Raw genomic sequence first — 20,913 nt, 5'->3', positions numbered from 1 at the left:
TAAGCTGGAGATGAGATTTGAGCCCTAATAGAAGTGACCGTATCAATAAAAAAGTGAAGGAAATTTTCACACACAGTAGTGGTTACCTCCATACAGGTGGTCTGCGGGCATTTAGAAGCGAGTCATTAATTTTAAACAAAACGCGAGGTTTGTGACAATTTGACAGGATAATATCTGAGAAATGTTTACTTTTAGCATTTTTCACAGTTTTCTGATAAAGCTGCCAGCCTTCCCTTAACATTTGCAAAGACACCTGCAGTTTGTCCTTCTTCCACTTGCGCTCAGCTCTACGGCACTCATGTCTGACAACACGGGTTGTATCATTTAGCCAGGGTTCAGATTAAATTTTTGTCTGCCTGGGTTTTAATGGAGCCACAGTGTCTAAAGCAGTTTGGCAGGTGGAGTGAAACCATGAGCTAAGCTTCTCTGTAGTGCACACAGAATCCGGGATGATGGAGTCCTTACTGAAAGCAACCGAGAACCGAGCAGCAGTGGAAGGGTTAATAATACGACAACATCGAACAACATCACTAGGTTTAACTGTATTACCGACCAAAGCAACCTCAAATAAAACAGGCATATGGTCAGAAAACACTGCATCACATATCTCCAGATTAGAAATGGGCAAACCATATGATAGGACAAGATCAAGTGTGTGTCCATGTTCTTGTGTGGGTCCCGACACAGATTGCACAAGATTTAATTAATCTATGAGGTTTAAAAAATCCTTTGCCATTGGCTTATCAGGATAACACACATGGACATTAAAATCCCCAACAATAAGAACATGATCATATTTAGGCATGATTTCAGCCAGAAAATCTGAAAAATCATTTAAAAAATCCTTATTGTACTTAGGAGGGGGATAGACCACAGCACACAGCACCGTGTTAGAGCGACCAAACTCAAATAAACTCAGTTCAAAGCTGGTGAAAGAGGATGATAACAATAACTGCTTACATTTATAATGTTTGTTATAGACGATTGCTGTTCCTCCTCCTCGACCTGACATCCGCGGGGAGTTAAAGTAGCAGCAATCACTGGGTAGAAGTTCAATAAAAGCGCTGGACTCACCAACACTCAGCCATGTCTCAGTCACACTGAGGAAATCCAATTCTCGGGACATAAAAATGCCCTTTAAGACAAAAGTCTTGTTTGCTAGCGATCTAGCATTTACCAGGCTTATCTGTCTTACAGTTTGTCGTTGATGCTTTGCTCATGTGAGACATGTACAGAGACGTCTGCCAAAGCTTGTCAAAATTAGCGGAGAACCGAGAAGTTGCAAAACTGTTAAATAATAATCTAAACTTTGGGGAACTCATGGCCCCTCACATGCCAAGGCCCTATGTAACCAGTTGTGTTATTGTGTCATTCACTTAAACCTCAATATTGAACACACAAATCTCAACCATGGTAACAAATAAAAAAAACTCATATATTAAGCCACTAATCTTTCAAAGAAAAACAAATAAGAAACACAGAATTGAACATGCTGAAATGCATCTTGTGACCTTTCAAACTCTAGCAATGTTGTTTGTTCAGAATACACGGTTGTGTAAATTGTGCAAACTTTCTGATGTATTTTGGCCCAAAACTTGAGAATATAAGTCCAGTCAACAAAATAATCTTTGTAAGAAACATGTTTAGGCTAATTTTGTTTAGCATATACAAAACAATAATTTGATTCCTCTAACTAAAGATTCTATGTTCAAATGACTTATTTATCTTTGTAGGGAAACACAATCAATTTACTCGTCGTTTGTTCTTCTTCGTCGTTCACACACAAACAGGATGCATCCTTCATTTGAATGGATTTTCTTAACAAATGAGTTTCCAACAAAACAGACAAAAACAAATCAGCCATGACTAAAGACGTACTGACATATTGCCAGTTGCTCTCAACTGTGCCCGAGCACGATTGTCCCCACTCCCCTGCCGGCCTGTGTCACATTGTATCATCTGCATCCAAGCACGCTTTCATCAATACCATGCGACTGCTTTGCAGTAAACATAAATAAAGCGATCGCTCTCAGCACAGCGGAATCCATCGTAATGTTCAGTTTGTTCTTTATTTAGTGTGTTTAAGTCAAGTAAAGTCAGCTTTATTTATATAGCGCTTTTTACAATTTTCATTGTTACAAAGCAGCTGTACAAGAAAAAATGAAGTCAAAACACAGGTCAAACATCAGACACACAATAAATTACTATATGCAGAGTTAATTAAATAAGACTATCAAATTCTAGCAGCCCCCCCGGCCAGGCAAACAGTGCAAAACAGTATGCAAATGGTCGCGAGAAACCTAAAACTCCATTGGAGGAGAAAAAAACCTCAGAGGGAAACCAGGCCTAACCAGGGTATTCCAGTTCCCCTCTGGCAAAAACTGCTGCCTCTGCACAAGCTCGACAGTGCTTGCACAACAAGGCAAAATAACAAAAGTTAGATTTAAAATGATCATTACAAAACTTCAGTCGCTAATAGATTATTAGAGTCGCCACGTCCTTCGTCCAGCATTTGTCAGGTCTGGGAATGGATTGCGCCCTGCCCGCTCCGGTAACCTTGGACTGCGTCCTGCCCGCTCTGGAAACCTTGGAACAATGAGACAAGACTGGCTGAGAGTAGGGTACTGTTCTGCACTCTTTGATGCAACAAATGCATCAGTTGTTATTGGAAGTGTAATGGTTCCGGTTGATCTAACTAGTGCAGCCTAGATCTTTGAAATATATATATTATGATATGCAAGATTAAAAAGATGCGTCTTTAGTCTAGATTTAAACTGACAGAGTGTGTCCGCCTCCGGGACATTGCAGGGAAGACTGTTCCAAAGTTTAGGCGCTAGATAAGAAAAGGATCTTCCGCCTGCACTTGATTTTGAAATTCTAGGTATTACCAACTGACCTGACGCCTGAGAGCGTAGTGCACGTGATGGACTGTAATACATGAGAAGTTCACTCAAGTAGTGAGGAGCTAAACCATGCAAGGCTTTATAGGTAATAAGCAAGATTTTAAAGTTTATGCGATGCTTTATAGGTAACCAGTGCAAGGTTGACAGAACCGGGCTAATATGCTCATACTTTTTTGTACGCGTAAGAACTCAAGCTGCCGCATTTTGGACCAGTTGGAGTTTTTGTAATAGGCCTGCAGGGCAACCACCTAATAGTGCATTACAGTAATCTAGTCTTGATGTCATAAAGGCATGTATAAGCTTCTCCGCATCTGATGGTGACAGCATATGACGTAGTTTAGATATATTTTTAAGATGGAAAAACACAATTTTACAAATGACAGAGTATTATTGAATATAAAGCCAAGAATCTTAGCTAAAGATGAGGGTTTTATGGAAGATCCATCAATAGTTAAGCAGTATTCTTGGTTGTTACGCAGGGCGGTTTTCGGTCCGATAAGTAACACTTCAGTTTTGTCCGAGTTCAGTAATAAAAAATTGCTACTCATCCACTTTTTTATATCGACTATGCATTCCACTATTCGATGGAATTGCTGTGTTTCATGAGGCTTCGAGGAAATGTAAAGTTGCGTATCATAAGCATAACAGTGAAAGCTTACTCCGTGTCGCTTTATTATATCTCCTAGAGGTAGCATGTATAATGCGAAGAGCATAGGCCCTAAGACTGAGCCCTGTGGTACACCGTACTGGACTTTCGATTTGCGTGATACCTCATTGTTTATTGCTACATATTGACAACGGTCGCATAAATAAGATCTAAGCCATTCCAAAGCTATTTCCTTAATACCGACATCATTTTCGAGTCTATGTAGGAGCATGCTGTGGTCAATGGTGTCGAATGCAGCACTAAGATCTAGCAGCACCAATAAGGAGATACAACCTCGGTCGGACGCCATAAGCAGATCATTTGTAACTCTAATCAGAGCAGTCTCGGTACTGTGAAGTGCTCTAAATCCAGACTGGAAATATTTATTAATCATATTCCTTTGGAGGAAGGAGCATATTTGAGTTGAGACTACTTTTTCCAGAACTTTAGATAAGAAAGGTAGATTCGAAATAGGTCTATAGTTAACTAGTTCTCCAGGGTCCAGATGGACAAGGGGCCTTATAACAGCCACCTTATATGCTTTAGGCATATGTCCTAATGTCAGAGATGAGTTAATAATGCTAAGTAGAGGATCTATAATTTAATATAATAGTTATAATTTTTTTTTTTTTAATTAGTGAAGCAAGGTAGGCAGATCTAGACATTTTTAGAGCTTTCCTGTATTTTCTAATACTATCCTTCCAGGCAGTACGAAATACCTCTAATTTAGTTTTCTTAAAGTTGCGCTCCATTTTTCGTGCCGCTTTCTTTAGAGCCTGAGTGTGTTCATTATACCACGGTGTCGGTCTGTCATTTTTAATCTTCTTTAAGCGCAGAGGAGCAACTATGTCTAGCGTTTCCGAGAAGGTGGCATTAATATTTTCAATGGTAAAGTCAAGATCTTCAACGTTATTACTCATGCTAGAGATTTGAGACAATTCAGGCAAATTATCAAGAAATGCACCTTTTGTAGTCGAAGTTATTGTTCTACAATATTTGTAACTTGGAGTTTGATTTGCCACCATTGGGTATTGAAGCAAGCATGATACCAGATAATGATCTGAGATGTCTTCGCTCTGCTGAAGGATTTTAACATCGACCACGTTTATACCGTAAGACAATATTAAATCTAAAGTATGATTACGAAGGTGAGTAGGTCCTGACACATGTTGACTAACGCCCATGGAGTTAAGAGTGTCTTTAAAAGCCATTCCTAAAGCATCTGTATCATTATCTACATGAATGTTAAAGTCCCCAGCAACAAGGACTCTGTCTGCAGCCAGTACTAGTTCTGATAAGAACCCACCAAATTCTTTAATAAAATCTGTGTGGTGCCCTGGAGGCCTGTATACAATAGCCAGAATACATTTTAAAGATGTTTTTTCCTTAGTATTAGGTATTGATGCATCAAGTACCATGACTTCAAAAGAATTGTATTTAGGATTAGACTTCTGGGAAATGCTAAAAGAGTTACGGTAAAGTGCAGCAACACCTCCCCCTCTGAGGCTCGTGTGTATAATAGTAATCTTGGGGGACAGACTCATTTAAAGCAATATAATCATCTGGCTTTAGCCATTTTTCTGTGAGACAGAGCATGTCTATTTTATGATCCGTTATCATATCGTTAATAAAAAGTGCTTTATTAGAGAGAGATCTAATATTTAGCAATCCGAGTCGTAACAGTTGATTATCTGTATTATGTTCATGTTTAGTTAGTTTAACGTTAATTAAATTACCTTTGAGAGGTTTACGCTTTATTTTATGTTTGCTAATCCGGGGGACAGACACAGTCTCTATTTTATGATGTTTGGGAGAAAGTATTATCGCATGTTGTGTATTTAGTGTTTTCTGCAACGTGAGACCGCAAGTAAACCGTTGGTTAAGCCATTCAGTCTGCTCCCTGAGACAGTTTAATTCATAAGCGTGCTGCACAGACCGTTCCGCCTATGATATCATTGTCATATGAGTGTAAACGGCTCATTTTCACTTTCACATTATGCTTTTAAATCATGAATATGATTTATGTACATAAATGATGTTTGACAAACCAAATATCTGGAGTATTTTTGGCCTGCACATGAGTGTGCTGTGTATCAGATGTTTTTTATGGTGATGGCGGAATTGATATTATGATATACGTCAACTAGGCTTTAGGTGTCAAACGCGCCCGGTCGGGACAGTGTGAGTCAAGCATTCTAAATTCTCATTCACATTGATCCAACAAAAATCAGCAAGGGTTTACATTGTCTTTGTTGTTCTTCTTTAATTTTAGTTACGAACTCAGATGACACAAATCCTCTTTTGAAGATCTGTTGTCTGATCTCCTTCTGCTTTCATTTACAGTAGATGTTCCACATACAAAAGCATATAATCAAACTCGGCAGGTTTGCCATCAGCAATCGCGAAATCTACCCTATCAGCTCAAGCGAGGCTTCTCATAAATAGACCAGAAATCTTACCTCTACCATCTCTATAAGTAATTAAAAATCCCTCCCCGACTCCTCTCCCTGACTCTCTTTCTCCAGCAGGACCCCGGGGGGTGAGATCTGGGTTTGGGCCGCTTCCAAGCGGGTTCAGAAGGAACCGGCGAGCTCAGAGGCCGCTCCCCGGACAGCACTTTAAATAATCATACCTTCCCATGCTATCATTATTATCTGCACAGGCGAACTCGTGAAATAACTAATAATAATAATTTCTTTAATTGTAACTTGTTGTTATTTGGTCTGTGGGTTGAAAATGTCTGTCTGAAAGTGTCTTTATTCTGAACACAAAACATGAGGAGAGTGATGCTCAGGAAGAGAAAACACAGCTGTGAGTTCAGAAGAAATGTGTTGAAGAAATCAAACATTCAGTCAGTCTTTCATTGACTTGTGTTCATGACTGAAATCAATCAAGCAAAGCTTGAAAATGGTAAGAATATTGACTGCGTTTCCCGAAACCTTAACGCTACGTCATTCATAACTTATACCTTAACAGTGGTAGCGATATATTCTTAAGAACGACGTAGCGATACAAAGGTTTTTGGGAAACGCAACAATAGTTTCTTGATTTAAATCAGTCGGTTTCCAGTTACCAAACAAGTAAGATCTTCATTTCCATGAGCAAATTTACATGTAAACCACTTTCGTGACGCCAGATTTGATTTGTAAATTAGACTTGAGTTTTTTGTGTTTTTAGAAGGTCCACTGGTGTTCTACAGTATACTTTGAGTGATTACATCATCAGGGTGGAGAGAGTGACAGTCAAATATCCAGAGGGATGAACTGATGATGTATTGATGTAGGAGAGAGAAGAAGAGAGGACGACTCTCACACGTTCTGCTCATAACCCATAAGAAACTCAATTCTCTTCTCTATTCTCAGATTCCTTTTGTTCAGCAGCGACATGGACAAACTCATTCATCTCATTTTACTTTCTGGTGAGTAAACATCACATCATCATCATCATCATCATCATCTCATAGAACACACAAACATCTCAACATTATACAAGCTGACAGTCATTCTTCAGTCAAATATTTAACATAATGTTTTAATAAGAATTTAAGCACAAACACATTGTTAACATTCTTAATTAAACTGATTTTGTTTCAGGTCTTGTTTCCATTCGATGTCTTTTAAACGCATTCGAAGGTAAAATTTCATTTGATTCTTCACAAACAAATGTAGAATTATCTGAAGTTGTGAATCTTGATTTTAAATGAACTTAGTGACAAGTATATATATTATGTCTGTTTTAGTAACAATAACACTGTAAATAAATGAAGATGAAACTAGTTTAGCTAACTGATATTTTGAAGTTGAAGTCACTAAACAATGTAGCACTGTTTACACATAGTTTCATTTCAGATTTAAGGTAAATCACACACAGGGCCTTTATATTTAGTTTATGTGTATTATTACACTGCGCCTGTTAAAATGATTTGCAGCATCTGGGTTACCGTGTGTTATTAGGGGTTGTTATCTGGTAATATCAGACCTTGGAATGTTACAATTGGCAGAATCAAGTACTCCAGAGAATAAATATCTTTGGTCAAGTATTCTCAAGTTCAATGTGACTAGATATTTTGATTAGAAAACAACTAAAAATTGTTAAATAAGAAATGACATTTTTGCAGTTTACCTTTAAAATATCTTGAGTTACACAATTAAAACTGTGATATTCCCACCTTTGGTATGTAATGAAGTAATAAGATCTATTTGACCTAACTCTGTGTAAAACTATAATAATGATGCAGTTTTAGTTGATTTGACACAGAGAGACTATTATGCGTTTCTGTCATTTCTACAGACCGACTGATCTGATGTGTGATTTCTGTTTATAGATAATTTAGCATTTAAAGGAACGGCTGCACAGTCATCCATATTTTACAACCGGCTACCAAAACAGGCCATAGATGGTGTAAGTTATGGTCCAAATATTTCTACATTCTGCTCTGTCACAGCCTCTGAGAGTAACCCATGGTGGAGGCTGGATCTTCTGGATGTTTATGTGATAAAAACAGTGGTCATCACTGCTAGATCAGATGGATATTTATATCAAACCAGTGGAGCAGAGATTCGTATTGGAAACTCACTGGACAACAATGGAAACAACAATCCCATGTAAAGTTCTTCATGAAATGAAATTTCCATTGATTGATTTGTTTGAGTAGGAGATTGATTCTGTTTTCTGATTTCTCTGTCTAGATGTGCTGTTATTCCTGATCTTCAAGTCGGCACATCGATTATTTTATCGTGTCATGGAATGAAGGGACGCTATGTGAACGTGTTAATGCCTATAGTTCAGCATCTCTCTCTGTGTGAGGTGGAGGTCTATAGAACAGGTTATAAGATTCCTTATTCTACTGGTAACTGGAGCTGGATGAATGTATTATGACTCATCGATATATGTTTCAATATATATTTTCTAGAGAATTTAGCATTAAATGGAACAGTGACACAGTCATCCACACTTACCACTAGTGTAGCTAAACATGCCATAGATGGTGAAAGATGTGGATCTAAATACTACTCGTCTACATCATCTGAAAGTAACCCGTGGTGGAGGCTGGATCTTCAGGATAATTATTACATTAGAACAGTGATCATCAGTAACAGAGGAGATGGTTTTCCGGACCAAACTAACGGAGCAGAGATTCGTATTGGAAACTCACTGGTCAACAATGGAAACAACAATCCCATGTAAAGTTCTTCATGAAATCACTTCAACACTTTTCATTCATTTAACATTGATTGATTCAGGCCTGTTTGTTAATTTTTTCTCTCTAGATGTGCTGTAATTTCTGGTCTTCTGACACATTCTTCTGTCAGTTACTCATGTCATGGGATGAATGGACGTTATGTGAATGTGGTCATGACTGGACGCACGTCTTATCTCGCTCTGAGTGAAGTAGAGGTCTATGGAACAGGTGATTGAACTCCTTTAGGGCTCGTTCACATTTCACGTGTCTACAAACGTGCGTGTTTCATCTTAACAAAGATGGCAGCACTGCCATTAGAACGAATGGGAAGGAATGCAAGGAAAGTCCCGCCTCCTATAAAAAAACAGCCAATCGATAAACGATTCTCTGCGGGGGGCTGTCACGACGTGTTTGCCAGCTTTTAAGCTTAGGGAAGCAAAGTTAGGGTACAGTTCATGTCAGGTTTAATTGCAGGTTAGAAATATGCTATTTAATTGTCATATACATTCAAGATAGGACTGTTGTCTTGATGTGAAGCAAGTAGCTGCCACCGAGTGGCACGACTTCTGAAAACAGACTGTGATCTTAAAACTGTGCTCTAAAATATGACAATTGTGTGTTCTGTGTAAACTTTCATTATATTTCAACAAAATATTTCAGTTTGTCACAAATTTGTGAACGGATGAATGAGATTAAAGTCAGTAAATGAGTGATTGGTTTAATTAGCTCCAAGAAAGATGGAAGGAAAGAAAATCGTCTATTTGTATTCTCATGTATCTCAAAGACAGCTGCTCAACTGCACAGATACTCTCACACATGTATTACTCTTCATGATCAGATCCCTTACGCATCATTATTTCACTCTTCGTGAACTTTATAATACTTGTTGTTCATAATAGTTTTATTATGAGTTTCTGCTGATTTGATTTTGGTTCAGATTTATGAGTGTTTGTTGAACTCTTTCTTCTTTAAGTGATTCATTTTGCTCTGTTTAATTTTTTCATTTTCTCATTTTGTTCAACACAATTATAATATTGTAGTAATATTAATATGACTTATTCATTTTTGTTTTTCAGTTCACAGAAGAAGAACCTTTCTGAGTCTGAAGTTTTCCTCCAGTGATTATTCAGCTGCTGAGAGCGACAAAATCCTCCATCAGGTGAGAAAAAGAGTCTTAAGACACAAAAGTAAATGTGATGAGTGAAGACAGAAGTGATATATGAGAGTGTTTGATGTGTGTAAATATATGACATGAGTGATGATGACAGATGAGAAATGACAGTATGTTTCATGTGTGGATTGAAATATTTGATGTATTTTAGCTTCAGTCTGTTCTGGGATCAAACATCTCTGATTTTAATCTGTCCTGGACACAACTACCCAAGAAAGAAGAAGAACAGGAACAGGAGGAAGACGAAGGCGAGTACGCACACTTTACAACTTGACTCTTTAATGTGAAACTACAGGAAACACATCCATACCGAATGATCTCAAAATCCAAATTGAGCAACACTGACAATCTTCTTCACAACATAAACACGTTTGACCCCTCCTGACAAACTGAGCAAATGTTAAAAAAAAGAATTTTCAAATTCTCTATTTAGAAAAACTTTTTGAAATTGAGTGAGTTGAGGTGATAGAGAAAAAATCTAGCTGATTTAACAAAACATTCAAAGTTTTTGATGATATATAATGTGATTGACTGAATTCTTGTTTTATTTACAGGTCCTTGTGTTAAACATCTTTAATCTGGAAATACAAACATAATGTTTAATGTAAATGGTAATGGAATGTATTCAGTGATTTCTATTATTGTTTGTGCTGAAGCTCATTATAATTATTCTCACAATGTTTGTGTTGTTAGTTGTGTACTAGTCTGAGGGACAGTGTGTACTAACACTAGTGTGTCATTGCTATATCAGATTTACATCATTTCATTTAATTCAGAATGACCCCTTTTAAAACTTTGATTACTTCTATTTCTCTATAATTGTAAGTACGCTCAGGTCTTTAGTTTGCTTCACTTTTTAAATGCTTATATATAATATTGTAAATGCTAACAATCATGATATCCCAAATAAGTTATGGATTGCTTTAAAATAAAGGTAAATATATGAAATAATAAAACCAATATTCATATAATATAATATTTGTAAAGTCTTCATTCAGTCATGAATAAATGATGTCATGTTGCTGTGACTTCACCATCACAGGCTCACTATTGGCTGATTCGGAGGTTGAGGTCATCTTGTGTTGACATCGTTGCAGTTCTTATAGTTCATGACACTTCAGTCAGCACTTGAGAATCAGTCTCAAGACCAGTTCAGACCGCCAGCGACTCTCAGCAACAGAGCGACACGATCTCATTCATTTCAATGTTTCAAGATCTGTTGTCTTCTGTCTTCTGCTTTTACTTAAATGTTCCAGATACACTAAACATGAAGGATTGTTGAGTACATTATGGACAAAACCAACAACTGGGTTATACAAAAGTTTCCTCATTATGTGTTAAAACAGTCCAGCTCAGCAGTTGTAATATAAACTGTGGTCAAAATAAGTGATTTATGACCCCGCCCTCTCAAGCCTTGTCAACCTGTCAATCAAATTAGGTTGTGCTTTTTATGGTCTGTCAAGTGTCAGTTATGTTTAAGGTCGTGTTGTTGGGCATCCTCTGCCCCCCCCCACCCTAACCAAAAACGATGCTTTCATCCCGGCTGTCTTTCTACCTGGCAACATGATGTGAACAGTCTGCTGTGGGCAAGTTAGAGAGATAAAGTGAATGTTTCTTCTAAGAGCGAGTTGGTTCCAGGATTATGACTTCTATTTAACTGTGTGTTTGGGGTTTGCCTTATTATCAATGTGTCAACAAACTTTATGTTTGAGGCTTTTTTATGACCTGTTGTCGTGTCCCCTGCCAATCGAGCCCTCACTCCACCTGGCAAAAGGTGGTTCCATCCTGCCAACCAGTCGCTCAACACCGCAGCGTATAACCGGTCTGTAGAGAGATAAATGTAATGTTTATGAGTGTGAGGTTTCTTTTAAGAGAGAGTTGGTTTCCGGTTTTATCTGTCTGGGTCTGACAAATGATGAAAGTGTTTGAGACTTTATGGTCTAAATTCAAGAAATTGAATCTCCGTGTTAATGAGAATTGGGGTCAGGGCTTTTTTAATAAAGGAGATGAAGTGTGTGCTGCATAAGTTCATTTTCAGACACAAATTGGCGTCATGGAAGGGGCCTCCTCCAGGTGACTCCAGGCTCGGTGCGAAATGGCTGACAAGGATTTTGTTGAGAGGGTAGCTGCGCATGTGCTACGGAAGGCTGAAGAACGAAGTAGACTCATCGCCGCCGTGTCTGGGTCCATCAGATCCTTCAGAGGCACAGTCCTTCATTGTTGTTTTGGATTTCTTACGTGAATCACACCGCAAGTAGGTCTATCGCGTCTTTGCATTGACTTAACATGTAAATCGCTCGCGCTTAACGCTTCATTCGCGTTTGGTGTGACCGCAGCATTACAGTGTGATGCAACAAAGCATACAAGCAAATTCTGTGAATTGTGTTTTGGTCCGTCCATGCGAGAATCCCACCCTTTATCTGACTGAGATGCTGTGCCATGGTCTAAAGAGGTCAAACCAATCAAAATGTGTAGGTGTGAACAGTCTAAAACACAAGAGTGTGTAGCAGATTTTGAATAGTTTTGATCTGAAAGCATACGCTCAAGGTCTGAAATTCGTTTGCTATAGAAAAATATAATTGTGAAATCGTTCATGAAGTGGCTGCTTTCATTACTTTTTTCAGTAAAAAGTTTTTTTTTACTACATAACAGCAAGCAATGAGAGGTCAGGATACATGTGAAGATATTCAATATTGTTTAAAAAGCATCTCACGGTGAGTTCATAAGAAAATGACAATACAACATTTCTGTCAATTCTACACACGGACAACACAGAAGATCGTAGAAACATACGTTTACGTATTGTGCTTCTTTTTTGTTGTTATATTGTAAATTATATGATAAAAAATGTATTTGTATAGTTATTATTAATAACACGTTTTTATTTTATTTTAGAATAGTATTTGACAGTTATATTTATTATTTCATGGATGAGTTTACTGTTGTTGTAAAATATAATTTAAGGATGAGTAATTGACCCCAAACTTATGAACATTAAACGTCAAAGTCGGATATCAGGATTTCATCGAATATCATAAGAGAACGGAGAACAAATCGAATGAAATTCGATTTAGTTAAGTTATATTATTCGACTCTCGCCAAACACAAACCGGAAGTTAAGGGGTCCGATAAAAACGGTCCATAACGTATACAACTCTGTTCCCATCTAGGTATTATTTTTAATAATACATTTACATTTATTCATTTGGCAGACGCTTTTATCCAAAGCAACTTACAAGTAGTTTTACAGTATATTAAAATATACCTTTTAATTGTAGCTTAAGTCAATTTCAATGATCACTAGACCAGCTTTTTTATGCTGATGTATATAGCCTGAGATGCTGGAAGGACGTTAAGAATGAATAAAACAAACAACATGAGAAGGAAATCACTCCGGACAGTTCTGTCAAAAAATCCATTAAAAGACAACTTTTCTTTTCTTCATAACGAACATTCTCTGGAGGTTTTTTGCAATCACACTTTATTTATTAACAAGTGCTTTGAAGATAAAAACATAAAGTGAGATTTTACTGAGAGATTGAAAACACGCTTATTGCTTTTATAAAACTATTATTCCATATACGTATCAAGGCCAAGCAACACAGTCGCAAGAACAGTGGCGCAGTGATACTCAAGCTATGTAATGCGCTGGACAGTTTTAAATCTGTTTTTATAACGGGTTACAACCAATCAGAATCAAGGACCAGAACTGACCTGTTCATAAAATCTCTTATAAAACGATAAGTTCTGATTTAACATGGTTGGCAGCAGCTTGTGACTACAAATGTAGGTGAGGCAGATTCTGGGTCATTACAAAATGAAATGCTTAAAGGTATAATTCACCCCAAAATGTCCCAAACATTTGTGATTGTCTTTGTTCTGTTAAACACAAAGAAAGATATTTAGAAAAAATATTAGCAACTGAGATTTCTGGGCACCATTGACTACCATAGAAGAAGAAAAAACTATGGTTTTCAAAGGTGCCTTAGAACTGGTTTTTTTTCTAAATTCCTCTAAATTTCTTCTTATATCTTTTTTATTTCTACTGTGGAAGCCAATGGTGCCTCTGAAATGTCAGTTGGTAACATTCTGTGTTCAACCAAACAAAGACACTCGTACAACTTCAGGATGATTCATTCATGACAGAATTAGAAGTAACCATTTTTTTGGTGCATATGGTTACAACAGTTTTGTCAATAGTAATCAGTTAAACATGATTTTTGAAACAATGGAAATATACATTTGATTGACAGATTGTGTTAAACATCTTTAATCTGGATATACTGAAAGTTTAATGTTGATGCTGATTGATTTTATTTCTCTAATTGTTCTGAAAATGATAAATGAATGATATCATGTTGCTGTGGTTTTTCTTAAAAATAGCATATGTAAATGTTTTTCTTTTTGTCTTTGGTAAACTTCAGTTTTACTCAGCAATGGTTTAAAATGGTAACCTTGCAGATGGTTTGTTGTAAAGCATTTTAAAAATACAACAAAGACTATAAACAACATTAATAACTGGATATTCACTACATGGAGACTGTAAGACTTGACTTAAGAGCATTTATGACATTTTCTTTTTAGACGACACTAGATGATTCAACACTGGCCCAAGGCAAATTTTAACTCATCAACCCATTATTTGTTTTTCTTTTTAAATCTTACACAAAATAATTTGTGTATGAAGTATTCAAATTGTGTTCATTTGAATGGATCTTCTTAACAAATGAGTTTCAAACAAAACAGGCTGAAGTATGACGGAACACATCAGCCGTGACTGAGAATAATAATCTTCTTTCAGTCATGAACTCTGATGACAAATGTTTTTTTAAGATTTGTTTGTCGACTCTCTCTCTGCTTTCATTAAGATGTTCCAGATACACTGAAATGAAAGATTGTTGAGTAAAAGATGGACAAAACCTAGAAAATGAAACAATACAGGGTATTCGTTGACCCATCATGAGTTAAAACAGTCCAGCGCAGAGTCTTTTATAACCCACTGGTTGATTTTTGTGTCTTTATTCTGAATTCTTGAAAATGACGAAGATTAATTTTCTTATATGTTCTCGTATCTGGCAGTTTCAACGTATCAAAACAAGTAAGATACTAATTTTCAAGACACCAGATTTGATTTGTAAATAAGTCTTGAGTTGAGAAAAGAGTTTTAGACGTGTAATATGTTCAGCGATGACGTCGTCATGAGGGCGGAGAGAGTGACAGTCAAATGTCCAGAGGGATGAACTGATGATGTATTGATGTAGAAGAGAGAAGAAGAGAGGACGACTCTCACACGTTCTGCTCATAACCCATAAGAAACTCAATTCTCTTCTCTTCTCTATTCTCATATTCCTTTTGTTCAGCAGCGACATGGACAAACTCATTCATCTCATTTTACTTTCTGGTGAGTAAATATCACATCATCATCTCAACATTATTCATGCTGCCAGACATTCAAATCTCTTACATAATGTTTTAATAGTTATAAATAAAGACTTAAGAGCTTTGTAACAAGCTTAACGTAAATGGTTTTCATGTTCAACTGCAAAATCCTTATTTGTGTTCAACAGGTCTTGTCTCCATTGCAGATAGTTTTGAAGGTGATTCATTCTATTGATTCTTCACGTTGAAATGAATGATGATTGTTTTGATTGGTCACTCACTGTTGACTTGAAGTTTCTGATTAGATAACAGTTTAATGAGAATCTGCCCTGGCATTCTGAAGGCCCTATACAGTTATATATTTTAGGAATATTTTTTGGCATCACAAGGTTGGAAACAACTGGTATAGCACAGAGTCTGAATGTGGCATTTCTTTATCTGGAAAAACAGTGTTTGCGAAGTGAAAGAGTCATTAAACGTGTTTTGTGTATATAAAACATTGATAAAGCGCTGAAACATCATCACATAAATACAGCCACTTTACACTGTCAGTTAAATGTTTTCTCACGTTTTTCATGACTGTATATATCTACAGACTGACTGATCACACTGTCTTTGAATATTTATTTTCTAGATAATTTAGCATTGAATGGAACAACCACACAGTCATCCACATATTCTATCTGGGCAGCTCAGAATGCCATAGATGGTGTCAGATACGGCCTATATGCTTCTACATTCTGCACTTCTACATTATCTGAGATTGACCCATGGTGGAGGTTGGATCTCTTGGATGTTTATAAGATTAAAACAGTCATCATCTCCGCTAGATCTTATGGATATTTAGCTGAAACCAGTGGAGCAGAGATTCGAATTGGAAACTCACTGGACAACAATGGAAACAACAATCCCATGTAAAGTTCTTCATGAAATCACTTCAACACTTTTCATTCATTGATTGATTGAAACGCATCAATAGAGATTCATTGATTCTCTCTCTCTAGATGTGCTGTGACTTCTGGTCTTCTAGATGGTCAAACCATCAGTTACTCATGTGGTGTGATGGAGGGACGTTATGTGAATGTGGTCATGACTGGACAAACATCTTATCTCTCTCTGTGTGAAGTTGAAGTCTATCAAACAGGTACATTCTGGCACACAATTCTATACCCTTAGTTAGTGCTGAGAAATTAAATGGCTTCCCATTTAAACACATGTCAAGCTTCCCATGCAAAAATAGACTGGGGGTTCAGCACAGTGTCGTGGTGATTAGCACTGTTGCCTCAGAGCAAGAAGATCCTTTCTGTGTTGAGTTTGCATGTTCTCCCTGTGTCAGCAATGGTTCACCGCGGGTGCTCCGGTTTCCTACCAAAGACATGCAGGTTAGGTTGATTGATTCTAATGATTCTAAAATAGTCCCCCAACTGTATAGAACGGACTTGTGTGTGGATCAACTCGTGTATAGAACGGACTTGTGTGTGGATCAACTTGTCTATAGAACGGACTTGTGTGTGGATCAACTTGTGTATAGAACGGACTTGTGTGTGGATCAACTTGTGTATAGAACGGACTTGTGTGTGGATCAACTCGTGTATAGAACGGACTTGGGTGTGGATCAACTCGTGTATAGAACGGACTTGGGTGTGGATCAACTCGTGTATAGAACGGACTTGTGTGTGGATCAACTCGTGTATAGAACGGACTTGTGTGTGGATCAACTCGTGTATAGAACGGACTTGTGTGTGGATCAAGTTGTGTATAGAAAGGAGTTGTGTGTGGATCAACTTGTGTATAGAACGGACTTGTGAGTGGATCAACTCCTGTATAGAACGGACTTGTGTGTGGATCAACTTGTGTATAGAACGGACTTGTGTGTGGATCAACTTGTGTATAAAACGGACTTGTGTGTGGATCAACTTGTGTATAAAACGGACTTGTGTGTGGATCAACTCGTGTATAGAACGGACTTGTGTGTGGATCAACTTGTGTATAGAACGGACTTGTGTGTGGATCAACTCGTGTATAGAACGGACTTGGGTGTGGATCAACTCGTGTATAGAACGGACTTGGGTGTGGATCAACTCGTGTATAGAACGGACTTGGGTGTGGATCAACTTGTGTATAGAACGGACTTGTGTGTGGATCAACTCGTGTATAGAACGGACTTGTGTGTGGATCAACTCGTGTATAGAACGGACTTGTGTGTGGATCAACTCGTGTATAGAACGGACTTGTGTGTGGATCAACTTGTGTATAGAACGGACTTGTGTGTGGATCAACTCGTGTATAGAACGGACTTGTGTGTGGATCAACTTGTGTATAGAACGGACTTGTGTGTGGATCAACTCGTGTATAGAACGGACTTGGGTGTGGATCAACTCGTGTATAGAACGGACTTGTGTGTGGATCAACTCGTGTATAGAACGGACTTGTGTGTGGATCAACTTGTGTATAGAACGGACTTGTGTGTGGATCAACTCGTGTATAGAACGGACTTGGGTGTGGATCAACTCGTGTATAGAACGGACTTGGGTGTGGATCAACTCGTGTATAGAACGGACTTGTGTGTGGATCAACTCGTGTATAGAACGGACTTGTGTGTGGATCAACTTGTGTATAGAACGGACTTGGGTGTGGATCAACTTGTGTATAGAACGGACTTGTGTGTGGATCAACTCGTGTATAGAACGGACTTGTGTGTGGATCAACTCGTGTATAGAACGGACTTGTGTGTGGATCAACTCGTGTATAGAACGGACTTGTGTGTGGATCAACTCGTGTATAGAACGGACTTGGGTGTGGATCAACTCGTGTATAGAACGGACTTGGGTGTGGATCAACTCGTGTATAGAACGGACTTGTGTGTGGATCAACTCGTGTATAGAACGGACTTGTGTGTGGATCAACTTGTGTATAGAACGGACTTGGGTGTGGATCAACTCGTGTATAGAACGGACTTGTGTGTGGATCAACTCGTGTATAGAACGGACTTGTGTGTGGATCAACTTGTGTATAGAACGGACTTGTGTGTGGATCAACTTGTGTATAGAACGGACTTGGGTGTGGATCAACTCGTGTATAGAACGGACTTGTGTGTGGATCAACTCGTGTATAGAACGGACTTGTGTGTGGATCAACTTGTGTATAGAACGGACTTGTGTGTGGATCAACTTGTGTATAGAACGGACTTGTGTGTGGATCAACTTGTGTATAGAACGGACTTGGGTGTGGATCAACTTGTGTATAGAACGGACTTGTGTGTGGATCAACTTGTGTATAGAACGGACTTGGGTGTGGATCAACTTGTCTATAGAACGGACTTGTGTGTGGATCAACTTGTGTATAGAACGGACTTGTGTGTGGATCAACTTGTGTATAGAACGGACTTGGGTGTGGATCAACTTGTGTATAGAACGGACTTGGGTGTGGATCAACTTGTGTATAGAACATACCTTGGTTGTAACGAGTGTATATTTTAGTCAAAGTTGCTCTTCTATCAGCTTGAATCAGTCGGCCCATTCTCCTCTGTCCTCTAGCATCAACAAGGCATTTTTGCCCACAGGACTGCCGCATACTGGATGTTTTTCCCTTTTCACACCATTCTTTGTAAACGCTAGAAATGGTTGTGTGTGTGAAAATCCCAGTAACTGAGCAGATTGTGAAATACTCAGACTGGCCCGTCTGGCACCAACAACCATGCCACGCTCAAAATTGCTTAAATCACCTTTCTTTCCCATTCTGACATTCAGTTTGGAGTTCAGGAGATTGTCTTGACCAGGACCACACCCTTAAATGCATTGAAGCGACTGCCATGTGATTGGTTGATTAGATAATTGCATTAATGAGAAATTGAACAGGTGTTCCTAATAATCCTTTAGGTGAGTGTACAGGTAACAAGGTAACAAATGTGTTCCCTGAGAGTTTACATGTCACATCTTTAATGCTGGAACTGCCCAAATTCATTCAGAAAAGTTTTTGTTTTTTAAGTTATATAAGTTGTATAAGTCTTTAAAGATGAATTCTGTATTTTTGATGTCTGAAGAGTGAATACATCAGGACACAGTTGATCACTTCAAAGACACAATTCAGACAATATACTCACATCAGACTCAAAATGTGTTCTTCTGTTCGGCTCATCAAACATGAATATGATTAGTCATCTTTTATATTGACTTACAAAATAAATATAAATATTATTATATATTATTCTGACTGTATATGTAGCTGCAGACTGACTGATCAACTGTCTTTCAATATTTATTTTCTAGAGAATTTGGCATTCAGAGGAACAGTGACACAATCATCCATATATTATGACTGGGTACCTCAACATGCCATAGATGGTGTCAGATACGGTCCAGTTATTAGTTCATACTGCTTTTTCACATCACATGACATTGACCCATGGTGGAGGTTGGATCTCTTGGATGTTTATAATATTAGTACAGTGATCATCACTGCTCACTATTTTTCTGAAGCCAGTGGAGCAGAGATTCGTATTGGAAACTCACTGGAAAACAATGGAAACAACAATCCCATGTAAAGTTTTTCACTCAACACTTTTCATTCATTGATTGATTGAAACGCCTCTATAGAGATTCAGTGATTCTCTCTCTCTAGATGTGCTGTGACTCCTGATCCTCTCCCTGGTCACACCATCAGTTACTCATGTGGTGTAATGGAGGGACGTTATGTGAATCTGATCTTATCTGGACGGACATCTTATCTCAATCTGTGTGAATTGGAGGTCTATGGAACAGGTAATTTACATTATTCAGATAAAAGTATTTCAGCTGTTTAAAGAGGCTGTGGGAGTTGAACAGATTCAAATGCTTATTGGTTGATTCTCACAGATGTGTTTATATATCTACAGACTAGAGATGCGCGGATGAGCTAAAATGTCACCCGCATCCGCTGCTTCAAATCAATTATCCACCCGCCATCCGCCCGCACGTATAATTTTCTATGATGTAGATATCCGCACCCGACCCGCAACCGATCGTCACTTTAATACATCTAATTATATTCTTTAAGCATGATGTTATCAGATTCAGTGACGTTAGAACTAGTCTGTCAATATCCGATATTAAAATGATACGCTAATCGTAAAATGCTTTTAAATGAACATTTATTTGTATAACAAAAAGTTTGGCTTCGGCCACACAAACACAGCTCAAATAAATTGAAATATACTGGAACATTCCTAAAACAGATATTCAAAGTAACAATAAAGAACTTTTTTTCTTTCCAGAAAACAGAACAAAGTCCGATAACAAAACGGTGCCAATTCAGCATTAGCTACTTGGCCTTTTCTTTTGCACTGTGCAAACACAGAATAGCATCTACTGCGCCTGGATTCAGACGATTCCGCCTCGCCTCTAAAACCCGCACTAAATGAGCGTTCGCTTGCACAGCTTGTTGCAGGAATGCACAATATTCTCCTAGCAAGGCGTCGCAGTCGTGGGAATAAGCGATCTTGTTTGTCCCAGAATAACACATTTTCCTCTGAGGACTCATCTAACTGAAAGTTTCTCCGGGATCTGTTTCGCCTCCATTTCTGCATTAAGAAAAGGACCCCCCTCCACTGTCGACACCCGCGTATTTCTTTTACATGAGTGCAAAATTGCCGGTT

General features: G+C 38.0%; 1 protein-coding gene across 1 annotated transcript; it reads left to right on the top strand.

The window, feature by feature from the left end:
• Nucleotides 1-7,879: 7,879 nt before the first annotated feature.
• On the top strand, nucleotides 7,880-10,871 carry LOC306891417 (fucolectin-like). The gene is made up of 7 exons (XM_079451646.1): nucleotides 7,880-8,153; nucleotides 8,238-8,374; nucleotides 8,462-8,732; nucleotides 8,820-8,959; nucleotides 9,808-9,890; nucleotides 10,054-10,150; nucleotides 10,457-10,871. The coding sequence occupies exons 2-7, from the start codon at nucleotides 8,296-8,298 to the stop codon at nucleotides 10,477-10,479; spliced, it is 693 nt and encodes a 230-aa protein (XP_079307772.1). The 5' UTR covers nucleotides 7,880-8,153; nucleotides 8,238-8,295; the 3' UTR covers nucleotides 10,480-10,871.
• The last annotated feature ends 10,042 nt before the right edge of the window (nucleotides 10,872-20,913 follow it).

The sequence above is a fragment of the Barbatula barbatula genome (genome assembly GCF_947034865.1).
Source record: "Barbatula barbatula genome assembly, chromosome: 1".
Lineage (NCBI taxonomy): Eukaryota > Metazoa > Chordata > Actinopteri > Cypriniformes > Nemacheilidae > Barbatula > Barbatula barbatula.
This window is presented reverse-complemented; position numbering and strand designations above follow the sequence as displayed.

Coding starts and splice junctions, on each gene's coding strand:
- LOC306891417 (XM_079451646.1), top strand. CDS start 8,296: ATGAAGGGACGCTATGTGAACGTGTTAATGCCTATAGTTCAGCATCTC. Junction 8,375..8,461: donor GGTGGAGGTCTATAGAACAG/GTTATAAGATTC, acceptor TATATTTTCTAG/AGAATTTAGCATTAAATGGA. Junction 8,960..9,807: donor AGTAGAGGTCTATGGAACAG/GTGATTGAACTC, acceptor TTTGTTTTTCAG/TTCACAGAAGAAGAACCTTT.